We start from the raw sequence: 15,098 nt of genomic DNA on the forward strand, positions 1-15,098 counted from the left end.
GACAAACAATCAATTTTTCTGCCCCTCTTTTTCCCTCCTTTCCCCTCTCTCTGAAAAGAAAGAAAGAAAAAATAAAAAAATAAATAGATTCAGAAATGAGGTAGCTAGATGGAAATCAGGCTTCAGACTCTCGCTTCTGATGCCCTCACTTGTCTCCCGCCTCTGAAGCCATAGCACTATATTCAATTTCAGTTCTAAATTCAGGAGTTTATTCTTCATCCCTTTCAGCCACAAAGACACACATTTTTGGCACTGCACTGTTTGGTGCTTCCCCCACTGCAAAGTAGCCACATGACTTTTACAAACAGTTGGAGAAGATGTTTCAGAAACTGACACTGTGAAATTTGTCCTGTAACTCAGGTGGATTGTAACCATCTTGAGTCAAATGACCATGACCTCTTAGGCTCCTTTCTATCTGGAAATCCTATGTATGTGTAACAACTTATTTAGTATGTAAATTTTCCTTATTAAAATAATTTACCTTTGTTTTACAGATCACTTGTCAAATTTTGTTCCATTTAAGGGTTGGGTCAGGTGCAGCCAATGGGCATCTGACCTAAGAGATGCATATTTATCACTAGAAGAGCAAGAAGGCCCCTTGCCATCCTTCCAATGGGCCATTGGCACCTTTAGTTATGTCTCTAGAGCCTAATTACACCTTTTACCATGGAAAAAGTTAATGTTTTAAAAACAAAAATAAATTCCAACTTTACTTTGAAATTGAGTTTTATTTTAAAAGTTAAAAATTTACATCCTTTTAAAACATAAAAGTGCAAAAGTTATTACGCAAATCAATCAGACCAAACTCTTTATACAATAATTAAAGAAGTGGCAACATTTTAGCAGTGTAAAATGTCACACAATTCAGATCACAGCTTAGATCTTCAAGACTCAAGTGTTTTATCCCACACAATATGGCCTGGTCAGTTTTCAGATAAAATTTCTCCTTTGGACATTCTGTCTCGATTAAGTCTCTCTTTACCACCAGTATCTCACACCGTAGGATAGCTGGCCTCAGTGGTGATTCCACAGTGGTTGTCCCGGTCTCTGGCCATCTTTATGTAGCCATTCATACCCCAAATTGTACCCCAGCTGAAAGTAGAGAGGGTTTTCCATCTTATATAAAGAATCAGACACATTTATCTTTGTTAACAATAATGGCTGACACTTAAACAGTGCACCTGAAGCCCACACAGATTCAGAAAGAATCAGGAGAGTCAGCTGTTCTTTTTCAAGGCTGAGTTCAAAACCTGCACATGACTTCCATCTGAAAACTTTTCACAGAAGTACAAAATTAGAAATTGAGAAAGGAAATTCTTGGGGCAAGATGTGTTTCAGAATTTTTAAAAAATTCAAATTTAGAAATGCAGTGGTAACAAAACTGTATCAATGCCCTGGCAAGCTTGAGGACTTCTGGCCAAGATGGAGGCATAGGTAGACACACTATGCCTCATCACACAACCAAAAGAAGGACAACAACAAATTTAAAAACAAAAACAACCAGAAATGCCTGTAAATCAAACTGTATGGAAGTCCGACAGCAAAGGAGTTAAAGAAGAAACATTCATCCAGACCAGTAGGAGGGGCAGAGATGGGTGGCTGGGGTGGAGAGCATTAGCAGTAAGGTGGCAGCTGGCAGACTGGGGGGTCCCACATTTGCATGTGGATAGACCAGGAGGAACAACTGGGAAATGAGACAGACCTCACAACCCAGGCTTCCAGTGAGGGGAAAGAAAGCCTCAAAACCTCTGACTGAAAAAACCTGTGAGAGTTGCAGCAGTGGGAGAAACTCCCAGCCTCACAGGAATATTCATTGGAAAGACATACAGAGTCCTAGAATGTACACAAAACCACATACCTGGGAATCAGGACCAGAAGGGCCCAGTTTGCTTGTGGGTAGCGGAGGAAATTACTGAAAGCCAGCTGAAAGCCCAGCAAGTGACATTATTCCCTCTTAGATCCCTCCCCCACATACAAAACCATAATGCAGCAATGTGGGTGGCCCCACCATGGTGAATACCTAAGGCTCTGTCCCTTACTACATAGTATGTGTTCTAAGACCAAAAGAAATTGTTTTAAAAGCCCAAATGAAAGAACAGATCAAAGCTCTAGAAAAAATACAACTAAGTGATGAAGAGATAGCCAACCTATCAGATACACAGTTCAAAACACTGATAATCAGGATGCTCACAGAATTGGTTGAGTATGGTCACAAAATAGAGGAAAGAGTTAGGGCTATGAAAAGTGAAATAAAGGAAAATGTACAGGGAACCAAAAGTAAAGAAAAGGAAACCAGGACTCAAATCAACTATTTGGAACAGAAGGAAGAATTAAACATTCAACTAGAACAGAATGAAGAAACAAGAATTCAAAAACATGAAGGCAGGCTTAGGAACCTCTGGGACAACTTTAAACATTCCAATATCTGAATCATAGGGGTGCCAGAAGGAGAAGAAGAAGAGTAAGAAATTTAAAACTTATTTGAAAACATAATAAAGGAGAACTTCCCCAATCATGCAAAGGAAATAGACTTCCAGGGAGTCTAGGAAGCTCAGAAAGTCCCAAAGAATTTGGATCCAAGGAAGCACACACCAAGGCACATCATAATTACACTAGCCAAGATTAAAGATAAGGAGAGAATCTTAAAAGCAGCAAGAGAAAAGGTGAGAGTTACCTACAAAGGAATTCCCATAAGATCATCAGCTGATTTTTCAAAAGAGACCTTACAGACAGGAAGGGGCTGGAAAGAAGTATTTCAAGTCATGAAAGGCAAGGACCTACATCCAAGATTACTCTATCCAGCAAAGCTTTCATTTAGAATGGAAGAGCAGATAAAGTGCTTCCCAGATAAGGTCAAGTTCAAGGAGTTCATCATCACCAAGCCCTTATTATATGAAATGTTAAAGGGATTTATTTAAAGAAAATGAGATAAAAAATATGAACAGTAAAATGACAATAAACTCACAACTAGCAACAACCAAACCTAAACAAAAACAAAAATAAACTAAGCAAGCAATTAGAACAGGAACGGAACCATAGAAATGGAGATCACATGGAGGGTTATCAGTGTGAAGGGGGATGAGGGAAGATGGGGGAAAAGATACAGAGAAAAAGTAGCAAAAATGGTAGGTAGAAAATAGACAGGGGGAGGTTAAGAATAGCATAGGAAATGTAGAAGCCAAAGACCTTTTATGTACGACCAAGGACAAAAACTAAAGGTGGGGAGGGGGAATGTGGGTGGGAGAGAGGGTTCAGGGTGGAGGAGAATAAAGGGGGGAAATGGGACAACTGCAATAGCATAATTCATATAATATATTTTACAAATGTTCTGGTAAGCTTGAGATAATATCTTCATGTTGTAAGTAAATATTCATGTTTGTGTTCATCCTAAGTGGGATAAAGACTTCTGGGATCTCAGAAGTGTGTTCAAAGGTTTGAGTACCTATATCCAAATACTGATTCCAAAAAGGATTCCCTTTTCAATATCAAACATAATTATTTGTGGTATTTCTTACCTGTTCTTGACAATCCAATATTTATTGTTATCTGGTAGTGCTCCTTCAGAGCCATAGCCAACAACCAGAACACCATGATTCAGGTCCTCGGAACTGCATTTGGGGTCATAATAAATACCTGAGAAAGTAAAAGTCAATGCTGGGGTGAGAACCTTCTAGTGAGACATGATAGCAATTCAGCCTATCAACCACCATAAGGGAGGCATCCCAAAATTCAGTCAAATAACATAAATCTAGGTAAGATTTTAAAAACAAGATTTTTTTTGCCTTTGCCAGGTGGTTCAGTTAATTGGAGCATTGTTCCATACCCCAAAAGGTTGCAGGTCCAATTCCCAGTTAGGACAGAAACCTAGGTTGTGGGTTTGATCCCTGGTCAGGGCATGTACAGGAGGCAACTGACCAATGTTTCTATTTCTCTCTCACGTTGATGTTTCTCTCTCCCCCTACCCCTGACCTTCCTCTCTCTCTAAAACCAATAGACATATCCTGGGTGAGTATTAAAAAAGAGATTTAAAAAAATCTAGGCTAGGGTGCTAGGCCCTCCTGTAATACTAATGGAAGTACAAATTGCCACTAGGTATTGTATGTGCCCTAACCAGGGATCAAACCCACAACATTTTGATAGATGGGACAATGCTCCAACCAACTGAGCCACCTGGCCAGGACAACCACTATCACTTTTAAAACCAACCTGTCAAGAGGCATAAAAGACCACTCACTGAAACCTTATTCTACTTTTAGGATGTCAGTCTAAGAAAATAGCACAGAACACAGAATTAGTTGAACCAAGGGTTTTTCCAGTTTTAATTTCAGTAGTAAAATTCTCTGAAAATTAATAAAAGCTTTTTATCCTCATCCAAGGACATTTTTTTGTTGCCTTTAGAGAGGAAGGGAAAGAAAGAAAAAGAGAGAGAAACATCAGTGTGAGAGAGAAAAACATTGATTGGTTGCCTTCCTGTACGTGCCCCAACTGTGGGCCTGAACCCACAACCTGGACATGTACCCTGACCAGGGATTGAACCTGTCACCATATGATTTGTGGGGTGATGCTCCCACCAACTGAGCAACATTGTCCAGGGCAAATTCTTTGAACATTTTAAAGGTCTACCAAATTTTAAAAAGTAAAGTGAATTAAGCTGTATTGCTCAAATTATGTAGCTACTTGGTATATTTACAAAGCACTTAAAATCATGGGGATATGGTTTAAGTAATGTCAAATGGACAACATCTGGTGCAAATATTACATATATAGGATGCTCACCTTTGTTAAATCCACACACTCAGAAATTCTCCATTGAATTCTATGTAAAGAAGAATGAGTGTTCCTGTATGTCAGGGTGGTTTTATCATTTTTCTTCCTAAATTTATATAAAGACAAATGCTTACCTTTTTTATAGAATTGGAAGGATATAAGGCTTGCATCTATACCAACAGAAATGGGCCCCACACTTGCCACTGCTTTCATAAGAGATGTCTCCTGCTTATGGATGTCCACATAACCAGTGTCATTGGCAGCAGAAAACTCGGGCTTGTATTTGCAAGATTCATCCTTTTAAAGGTAGAAGGGGAGGGACCTGATTACAACCCACTTCCTGGAGAATGAGTTCAAGACAGTTTGCAGTTTAATGATTTCCAAAAAAAGTTTGTAGTAAAGCATCCCAAGAGGTGAAGTGCTATTGGTTGCTTTGAAATCGAAGAACTAGATGGTGTGTCTATTCAATGAGATACTCTCGGTTTACCTGCCCACGAGAATTTTTTTCCTCTGGAGAAATCTGTACTATATACAAAGTGGTGTGTAAATCTCCACGTAGCACAGAAGTAGAAACAGCTATATAGTAACCATCTAAATGAAGAATTGGGTAGTTCTGACAATTTGCAGATGTAGATTCTACAGCCTAAAATGTGAATTCTGAATATGGCATTTGCTTTCTCTGAGGGGTTGAACTCTCAAAAACAGAGATAAAATAGCAAGATAAGAAGTGTAGAGTTTGGAAGATGTGGCCAAGTAGGTGGAAGCTGAGCCCCCTTGCTTGTGTCCTCTGTGTGGATTTTTGACTGATCTGCTGAAAAGTGACCTGAAAAATCAATGAAATCTTAGCTGATATGAATTTTTAAAGCCAAGGAGTGCAGTGGGAGGCTTTGTTCCATCCAGTAAAAGATTTTACAAGTTGAAGGGAAAATACCTTGCATGAAGTGACTGAAGCAAAGGAGAGAGCAGAGGAGACACAGTGCAGCTTGGGGGCCCCCAGCTTTCTCAGAGTAGGGGGGCTCGGTCCTGCACAGGGAACTCCCAACCCTTATTGAAAGAGACTTGGGAGGATGTATAGTCTGGGAGACTTGGGCTGCACACACACAGCAAGCAGAATATCCATGGCTGGCAGCACCAACTGGGAGAGTCCAGGAGACAAATTCTGGCTGTCAGAGGTACCGGCAGGCTGTGGCCAGACCTGACCAAGAGAGACCTTTTGCTTTTGGGATAGTAAAGTGTGTGGAGAGTTTCACAGTGGCCCAGAGCTTCAGTGTGGATGCTACACAGGGATGTTTTTGAAGAGAGGAGTGGAGGTATGACTGAGCAGGGAACCTGCACACATGCGTAGCTGTCCTGCCAACAAAGAGGCCAGATTCAAAGCACAGTTCATGCCCACTGAACCCAACTGGCCAGGAAGAGTAGAAGGCTGCACAGTGAAGGGATTGTGGGGCTCCACCTGGTGCAACTGATGTGCAAGAGGCTGCATGCAGAACAAAAGGTTTGGGTCTGAGTCTCCTGCAAAAGCAATGAGCCAGGAACTGGATGGGCTGGAGTTGAGTGCCTGAGATTCTTCGCAGTCAGGCAGGGCCACCCAAACCTCAGAATACAAACCTATGGGAAGGAGAAAAATGCCCATCCCCCACCTGCAGGATTGCAAACCCTGTGAGGCCAGGCTCAAGAGTCCCCTGCCTGGTGCGTATCCTCAGGGGTAAGAATAAGAATTTCCAAAGGGGCCCTTTATGAACTTTTCTCCGATGCTGTGCTGGCTCCTCCTCAGGATCTATCCATTGAACAGTAGAACAAAGAGATTAGAAATTGGTACAGCAAGAGTTACTCAGGACCCCACCCAGTCTTGGCTCTCACACAGAGCTGTGATCAGCACCAAGCAGGAAAGAGCTGACCGTTTTACACAGATTGGTCCCTCACATGAAACAACTAATTCATCAGAAGCTACAGATTAGTAAAAATAATCTGAGACAGACCAAGATGTAAACCTTCCCTGAATAATTTTATTATTTTAGTTTCAATTCCAAACTCAAATTATACTCTTCTTTTCACTTACTCCATTTTGCCTTCATCCTTCTCTTTCTTATATGTGTATTAAATATTTTTTCCCTTTCTACTCCTTGTTTCTGTTCCTCACTCTATTTCTCTTCCTTCCATCATCTCAAAACCATCTTTGTTTTCATTAGTCATCTCACATTCTTTTTCCCTTTCTTATAAAATCCTTATTGTCATTCCACATTTATTAATATTTGTTCAGTTGTCATTGATGTTGGGGTTGTTATTACATTTCTTCAATTCTGTCCTTAGGTGATCACTATTTTTTATTTTAAACCTTATATTTTTTACTGTTTCCCATCCTATTTTATTTCACCTTCTTCCTACCCTGTCTTATCTTCCTGTTAAGCTTTATTTTCTTTCTTTCTTAGCCTTGTTTCTAATGCTTACATGTATTACTTCTCTCCTCTCAAAATCAGTTTTCTTTACTTTAGACATCTCACAATCATTTTCTCCTTTTCTTTCTTTTTTCTTTCTTATAATATTATTCTCTTTCCACTTTTATCAATCTTTGCTCCTTTGTGGTAGATATCACTGCTATGGTTTTTCTTCAATTTGGTTCTTATTTTTTCATGATTTTTTCCAAATCCTCAAATTGTACTTTTTCCTTGTCTTATTCCAGTTTGCCCTATTCCCTCCCTATTTTATTTATGTGGTAAATTGCATTTTCTCCTTTTCTTCAGCTTATTTCTATTCCTTACTCTTACTATTTCTCCTCCCCCTGCCCTCTCAAAATCATTTTTCTTTCCATTGGTTACCTTATATTTTTTCTCCTTTTATATAATATTCTTATTCCCGTTCCTAAGTAAATATTAAGCTCATTTGTTGTTAATATCATGGTAGTGGTTGGGGGGTATTTTTACTACTGTGGATTTTGTTTGCTGGATTGTTTTGTTTTGTTCTGGAAGCTCCTGTACAACAGCATATGAGATGTAGTGGGGCTTTTCGCTCTCAGTTAGCCAGCCAGAGGGGAGAGCCCAACAATGAATAAGTCAACCAAAACCTATACAAAAAAGTCCACAGAAACTGCATAAAACACATCACTAGAGTATCCAGCTCAGGAGTTTGGAAGATTGTACCACTGAGTACCACAGGACTACTACCACAGAAGTTTAAGGGAACAGCAGGACAATATGAAACATAACTATTCACATCATGGAGATTCCAGAGGGAGAAACAAAGGAACAAGGGATAGAAAACCTGTTTGAAAACATAATGACAAAAAACTTCCCTAACTTGGTGAGGGAAAAAGTCATGCAGGTTCAGGAAGCACAGAGGATCCCAATCAAGTTGAATTTAAAGAGGCCTACACCAAGACACATCACAATTAAAATGGCAAAATTCAAAGACAAAGAGAGAATCTTAAAGGCAAAAATAGAGAAATAGCTAGTAACATACACAGGAGCTCTGATAAGGTTACTAGCAGATTTCTCAACAGAAACATTACAAGCCAGAAGAGAATGGAATGAAATATTCCAAGTAATGAAAAGCAAAGGCCTACAACCAAGATTACTCTACCCAGCAAAGCTCACATTTAAAATGGAAGGTGAAATAAGGAGCTTCCCAGACCCCCCCCCCCAAAAAAAGCTAAGAGAATACATCTTTACCAAACCAGCATTGCAAGAGATGCTAAAAGGATTGCTTTAAGAAGATGAAGGGCTGCTTTAAGATAGATAGATAGATTGATCAATAGATAGATAGATAGAAGAACATAGGCACAGTGGGAAATATGGCAATGAATAAGTACCTATCAATAATAACCTTAAGTGTAAATGTATTAAATATGCCAATGAAAAGACATAGGATAGCTGAATGGATAAGAAAACATGCCTCACATGTATGCTCTCTACAAGAGACCCACCTCAGAACAAAAGACTTAAAGAGACCGAAAGTGAAAGGATGGAAAAAATATTCCAAGCAAATAGACATGAAAAAAAAAGCTGGGGTAGCAATACTTGTATCAGGCAAAATAGACTTAAAAACAAAGGCCATAACAAGAGACAAAGAAGGTCTCTACATAATACTTAAGGGAGTTTTCCAACAAGAGGATATAAACCCTGTAAACATATATGCACCCAAAATAGTAGCACTTAAATACATCACAAAATCTTGGAGGGATTTAACAAGGAGAGCAACAGCAACACAGTCCCTATAGAAGATTTTAACACCCAACTGTCAACAATGGATAGATCATCCAAATAAAAAATCAACAAGGATATTGTGGCATTGAACAACACCTTAGATGATATGGACCTAACTGATATTTACAGAGTTTTCACCCCTAAGAAGCAAAATATACATTCTTTTCAAATGCACATGGATCATTTTCAAAAAAGATCATGTGATAGGACACAAAACAAGCCTTAACAAATTCAAGAAAACTGAAATCATATCCAGCATTTTCTCAGATCACATTGGCTTGAAATTAAAAACCAACCTCAAGTAAAAAACCCAAAAACATTTAAATACAAGGTGACTGTATAACATGTTATTAAATCATGAATACATTAACAATGAGATTAAGGGAGAAATTAAAAATACATGAAAACAAATGAAAATGCACACACACACAACAACCAAAACGTATGGGGTCTGTGTGGACTCCCTCACAGGAAAGGCAGTCCTGAGAGGGAAATTCATAGCAATACAGGCATAACTAAAGAGATAGAAAAATCTAAAATAAACAACCTAACCCTACATCTAAAAAATCTAGAGGAACAACAATGAAGCCAAGAGTGTGTAGAAGGAAGGAAATAACCAAGATCAGAGCAGAATAAATAACATAGAGACTAAAAGGACAATTCAAAGGATCAATGAATCTAGGAGCTGGTTCTTTGAAAAGATAAACAAAATTGACAAACCTTTAACCAGAATCATCAAGGAAAAAAAAGAGAGGACCCAAATAAATAAAATCAGAAATGAAAGAGAAGTAATAACTGATACCACATAAAAACAAAGGATTTAAGAAATTACTATGAACAACTATATGCCCCCAAATTAGAAAACCTGGGAAAACATTTCTAGAAACATACAATCATCCAAAACTGTATCAAGAAGAAGCAGAAACCCTGAGTAGTCTGATTACAACTAGCAAAATTGAAGTAGTAATAAAAAACCTTTCAGCATACAAAAGCCCTGGCTGGAAAACTTCACAGGAGAATTTTATCAAACATTCAAAGGAGAACTAACTCTTATTTGTCTCAAACTATTTTTAAAAAATTCAAGAAGAGGAAAGACTCCCAAACTGTTTTTATGAGGCCAGCATCATCCTAATCCCAAAACCAGATAAATGCACATCAAAGAAAGAAAACTATAGGCCAATATCGCTGATGAATATAGATGCTAAAATCCTCAAGAAAATATTGGCAAACCTCATCCAACCATCTATTAAAAGGATCATACACCATGATCATGTGGGATTCATCCCAGGGATGCAAGGATGCTACAATATTAGCAAATCAATAAAAATAATACATCACATAAACAAAAGGAAAGACAAGAATCACATGATCATATCCATAAATGCTGCAAAGCATTTGATAAAGTACAGCACCAATTTATGATAAAAAGCATTTAGCAAAGTGGGAGTATGGGGAGCATACCTCAATATAATAAAGGCCATATATGAGACATCTACTGCCAACATCATATTCAAAGGGCAAAAACTAAAAGCTTTTCCTTTACGATCAGGAAAATGACAAATGTATCCACTCTCACCATTCTTATTCAACATAGTACTGGAAATACTAGCCATAGTGATCAGACAATAAAGAGCATCTAAATTGGGAAGGAGGAGCCCTGGCTGGCGTAGCTCAGTGGATTGAGTGCGGGCCTGCAAACCAGACAATCGCAGTTCAATTCCCAGTCAGAGCACATGCCTGGGTTGCAGGCCGGTTCCTTGCAGGCTAACTACCAGCAGGGGATGCACAAAAGGCAACCATACATTGATGTTTCTCTCCCTCTCTCCTTCCCCTCTAAAGATAAATAAATAAATAAAATCTTAAAAAAAATAAATTGGGAAGGAGGAAGTAAAACTGTCATTATCTGCAGACAACATGATAGTGTACATAGAATTTATATGGAATCAAAAAAGACCCTAAATAGCTTCAGCAACCTTGAGATCGAGAATAAAGTTGGAGGGATCACAGTATCTCATAAAACTAACAGATCAAAATAGCCTGGTCCTGGTATTCACAGATATAAAACAAACATTTCAAAAATTTATATGGAACCATAAACAACCCTGAATAGCTGCAGCAATTTTGAGAAAGAAGAACAAAGTAGGAAGGATCACAATACCTGATATCAAACTGTATTATAAGGCCACAGTAACCAATACAGTCTGGTACTGGCATAAGAACAGACACATAGATCAATGGAACAGAATAGAGAGCCCTGAAATAATCCTATGTTTCTATGGTCAATTAATATTTGACAAAGGGGGCACAAGCACACAATGGAGTAAAAATAGTCTTTTCAACAAATGGTATTGGGAGAATTGGACGGGTACATGCAAAACAATGAAACTCGACCACCAACTTATACCATACACCAGAATAAACCCAAAATGGATAAAAGACTTAAATATAAGTCATGGTACCATAAAAGTCTTAGTGGAAAACATAGCAATAAAATTTCAAATATCCCACATAGCAATATTTTTGCTGCTATATCTCCTAGGGCAAGGGAAATAAAGGAAAAAATAAACAAATGGGACTACATAAAGTTAAAAAGCTTCCACGTGGTCAAAGAAACCATCATCAAAATGAAAAAGGACCTTATTGTACAGAAAAATATATCTACTAAGGATATTTTGAACAAGGATTGATCTCCAAAATATATAAAGAACTCATAAGCCAGGCGGTGAAAAACAAATACTGTATAATTCATCTATAAGTGGAATCTAATCAACAAAACAAACAAGCATGCAAAATATAACCAGAGACATTGAAATAAAGAACAAGCTGACAGTAACCAGAGGGGAGGAGAAAGAGGGATAAAGAGAGAAAACAGGGCAAGAGCCATCAAGGAACATGTATAAAGGAAACATGGACAAAGCCAAAGGGGGTAGGTTCTAGTGCGGGAGGCAGGGATGGGTGAGGTAGGGGGGCATGGTGGGGTGCAAATGGAGACAAATATACTTGAACAACAATTTAAAAAAAAGAACCCATATGACTCCCATCAGGAAGACAAACAATCCAATTAAAAAATAGACAAAGGACCTGAATAGACACTTCTCCAAGGAGGATGTACAGATGGCCCATAAACATATGAAAAAATGCTCAACATCACTAGCCATCAGAGAGATGCAAATTAAAACCACAATGAGATATCACCTCACACCTGTTAAAATGGCTATCATTAATAAATCAACAAACAAGTGATGGTGAGGATGTAGAGAAAGGGGAACCTTAGTGCACTATTGGTGGGAATGCAGATTGGTACAGCCACTGTGGAAAACAGTATGGAGCTTCTGCAAAAAATTAAAAATGAAACTTCCTTTTTGACCCAGCAATTCCACTGCTGGGAATATATCCTAAGAATCCCAAAACACCAATTCAAAGGAACTTATGCATCTCTATGTTTGTAGCAGCACTATTTACAATAACCAAGTGCTGGAAACAGTCTAAATGCCCATCAGTAAATGAGTGGATCAAAAAACTGGTACAGTTACATAATGGAATACTATGCCTCAGCAGAAAGAAAGAAGGAGCTCCTACCTTTCATGACAGTATGGATGGGACTGGAGAATATTCTAACTGAAATAAGCCAGGCAGTTAAAGACAAATACCATATGATCTCATTTATAAGAGGAATATAATGAACAAAATAAACCAACAAGCAAAATACAACTAGAGACATAAAATCATGGAATGGACTGACAGTGGCCAGGGGCAATGAGGATAATGGTGGAAAGAAGGGACAGGACTAGTCAAAGAACATGTGTGGATGACTGATGGACATGGACAATAGTGTAGGATTGACTGACGGAGCAGGTGATGGACTGGGCAGAGGGGCACAAAGAGGGGAAAATTGGGAAAAGGAACGTATGCAACTATTTTTACTGTAATAGAGTAACAGTAAAACTTTTTTTAAATATAAGAAGTATATTTTACCCTTGCATGATATGGGTAAGATGCCTCTGAGTCCAGGCCTTTGTTGTCCTTGACATACTGGAAGGCATTATGTACTAGGCCCCCATTACAGCCATGATTGCCTTGAGGCTGAGAGCAGTCCACCAGGTTCTGCTCACTCAGGGAAATAAGTTTGCCAGTTTTCCGGAACATCTGTCCTTCAAGGGTACCAGTTGCACTGAAAGCCCAACAAGAGCCACACTGCCCCTGAAAACAAAATGAAAAACTGCTTAGTCTACAAAACAAATAGCAAGACTTTGGCAACAGCTGGCATATTTAAAAAATGGAAACTGCACACTGTTCCATGGTCTACCATTTCATGGAAAGCAACTCCTTTATGACTTTACTCTTGGAGAGAAACCTGGTGAATTCTGTCATACCTGATCCTTCACAGGAGTGACATAGCCTTTCTCTCTCCAATCCACAGATGGGGGGACTTGAGCAAAGGGAGATTCTTGAAACACTTTCCTTTTCCTGTACTTCTGGTATTGAAAACCATTCATCACTTGCCTAAATTCTTCATTGGTCTTCAAGGGAAAGGAAATAGAATGTTATAAAGGAAGAGATTATTTTGGAAAAGTACTAGGACAGGGAGCACCCAAACTGAAGCCTCCTGTGCCACACTTACCATGTCACCAAAGGCATTCATTGCCATGGTGAAGCTATGTTTCCCTTGGCTGTGTTCCTGATTGTGCAGTTCAATCATTTTCATATTCTTCTCCCACACTGCCCTCCTCCATCCTTCTTCATTCTAGAGACAAAGAAATAGGCTATGACATTTATTTTTATTTAAACCAACTTACCTTCACTAGTGGTTCCTGTTTATTCACCAAATGGATTTACAGCAGAGAGGAAGACAAACTACTGTCAGCGGAGGTTTTATACTTATGGGAGCTGCTCTCCAGCACCCACACAGCAAGGATGTATGCCTGTGTTGTGTCAGTGATGGGTTGTTATGAACTTATGGCCTTGGTAAGGGCTGGTCTCAAGAAACTACTCTCTTCTTTAAACTCTTCACAGCAAGGGCCATTTTCTGCGGGTTCCCTCCGAACAATTTCAGATGTTATCAACCTCGTCATATAGTTTCTTGTGTGTTGTCTTCCACTGGTTCCATCGTACAGCTAATCTGTGATCAAGTTTGGGAGCAGCTGAGGCTATTCCCAAGCAAAGTGCAGCCAGGAAGAGTGAAGGATTCATGTTTCAGAAACCTAAGAAGGGAAAAGAAATGAGTCTCTGATTAGACCCATCTTCTGAAAAGCTACCCTACTTTCTTCTGAGATGTTACAGACTCTACAATGGAGTGAAAAACATTTAATTTATCCTTGCAAGCATTTACACAAGGTCTGTGGAGGAAGGCTAAAGACATGAGCAGAGAAAAACAGCCCGGAGACTCCCATTCCCACGATCAAACTGGGTAAAGCTCACCAGGGGTCTGAAAAACAGCTCAGGGTCAGGCAGCACAGTTTGCTGCGGGCCAAACCCAGCCGGAGGTGTGCCGCCCCACTCCCAGCCCCTCGCGTCCACCAGCCGCTTCCAGAGGATGTGGAGGCAGTGCAAGCAGCGGCGGCTCCCACTGCCCAGCGGTACGCTGGGTCTGATTTGCGGACATGGACTTCTGGAATCCTCCTGGACTCCAAAGGCTGGCGGCCGCCCCAATTCCCGGAGTGGCGCGGCCGCACCCGGCCCAGGCCAGGGGGCGCTCACCTGCGGAGGCAGGGGCTGCCTAAACACAGCAAGCGCTGGTCCAGGGATCTCCCTGGTCGCGCTTTCGTCCTCAAGCAGCCCATTTAAGGCCCGCGATTCGGTCCGGCCCCTGCCCCGCCCCCACCGCCAGCCCGCGCTAAGATTGGCTGAGCCGGTATGTGGGCGGAGCCTTCAGGTGCAGGGACTCCCGACGCCTGACGAGGACAGGTCCCAACCTGTCCCAGGGCAGATGGTACCTCCCTCAGTGGAAAACTCGGGAAAAGGTGCTGAGGGCCTCGGGACAGCGCTAAGGAGGGTCTCGCTGCTTCCTGGGGACCTGGGTCAACCGAACACTCCGAATTTATGCGCTTAGCCAGCGGTTAACAGAAAAAGTGTACGGGACGCTTCAAGTGGATTTTCTTTGTAACCCTGCATCCTTTAGTCTAGAGTTCTGAT

The 15,098-nt window shown here is 40.1% G+C and overlaps 1 protein-coding gene across 3 annotated transcripts; it reads right to left on the minus strand.

Moving 5' to 3' along the window:
* Positions 1 to 708: 708 nt before the first annotated feature.
* LOC118993677 (procathepsin L-like) lies at positions 709 to 14,716 on the minus strand. Of its 3 annotated transcripts, none has more exons than XM_037056165.1 (8): positions 14,664 to 14,716; positions 14,031 to 14,167; positions 13,588 to 13,710; positions 13,340 to 13,486; positions 12,942 to 13,166; positions 4,902 to 5,064; positions 3,516 to 3,633; positions 709 to 1,092 (listed from the first exon to the last, which is right to left on the minus strand). In XM_037056165.1, the coding sequence occupies exons 2-8, from the start codon at positions 14,154 to 14,156 to the stop codon at positions 993 to 995; spliced, it is 1,002 nt and encodes a 333-aa protein (XP_036912060.1). In that variant the 5' UTR covers positions 14,157 to 14,167; positions 14,664 to 14,716; the 3' UTR covers positions 709 to 992. The 3 variants fall into 3 exon arrangements, with proteins under 3 accessions (XP_036912060.1, XP_036912061.1, XP_036912062.1); XM_037056166.1 differs by lacking the exon at positions 14,664 to 14,716 and adding an exon at positions 14,385 to 14,467; XM_037056167.1 differs by lacking the exons at positions 14,031 to 14,167; positions 14,664 to 14,716 and adding an exon at positions 13,822 to 14,020.
* Between the last annotated feature and the right edge of the window lie 382 nt (positions 14,717 to 15,098).

This window comes from Sturnira hondurensis, unplaced genomic scaffold (genome assembly GCF_014824575.4).
Source record: "Sturnira hondurensis isolate 20B ecotype Veracruz unplaced genomic scaffold, ASM1482457v3 Scaffold0008860, whole genome shotgun sequence".
NCBI lineage: Eukaryota > Metazoa > Chordata > Mammalia > Chiroptera > Phyllostomidae > Sturnira > Sturnira hondurensis.

Excerpts from the sequence above, each read along its gene's own strand:
- LOC118993677 (XM_037056165.1), bottom strand. The coding sequence starts at position 14,156 with ATGAATCCTTCACTCTTCCTGGCTGCACTTTGCTTGGGAATAGCCTCA. Across the intron at positions 13,487-13,587 it reads TGAATGCCTTTGGTGACATG|ACCAATGAAGAATTTAGGCA; the intron begins GTAAGTGTGGCA and ends TTTCCCTTGAAG. Across the intron at positions 13,167-13,339 it reads TCACTCCTGTGAAGGATCAG|GGGCAGTGTGGCTCTTGTTG; the intron begins GTATGACAGAAT and ends TTTTGTTTTCAG.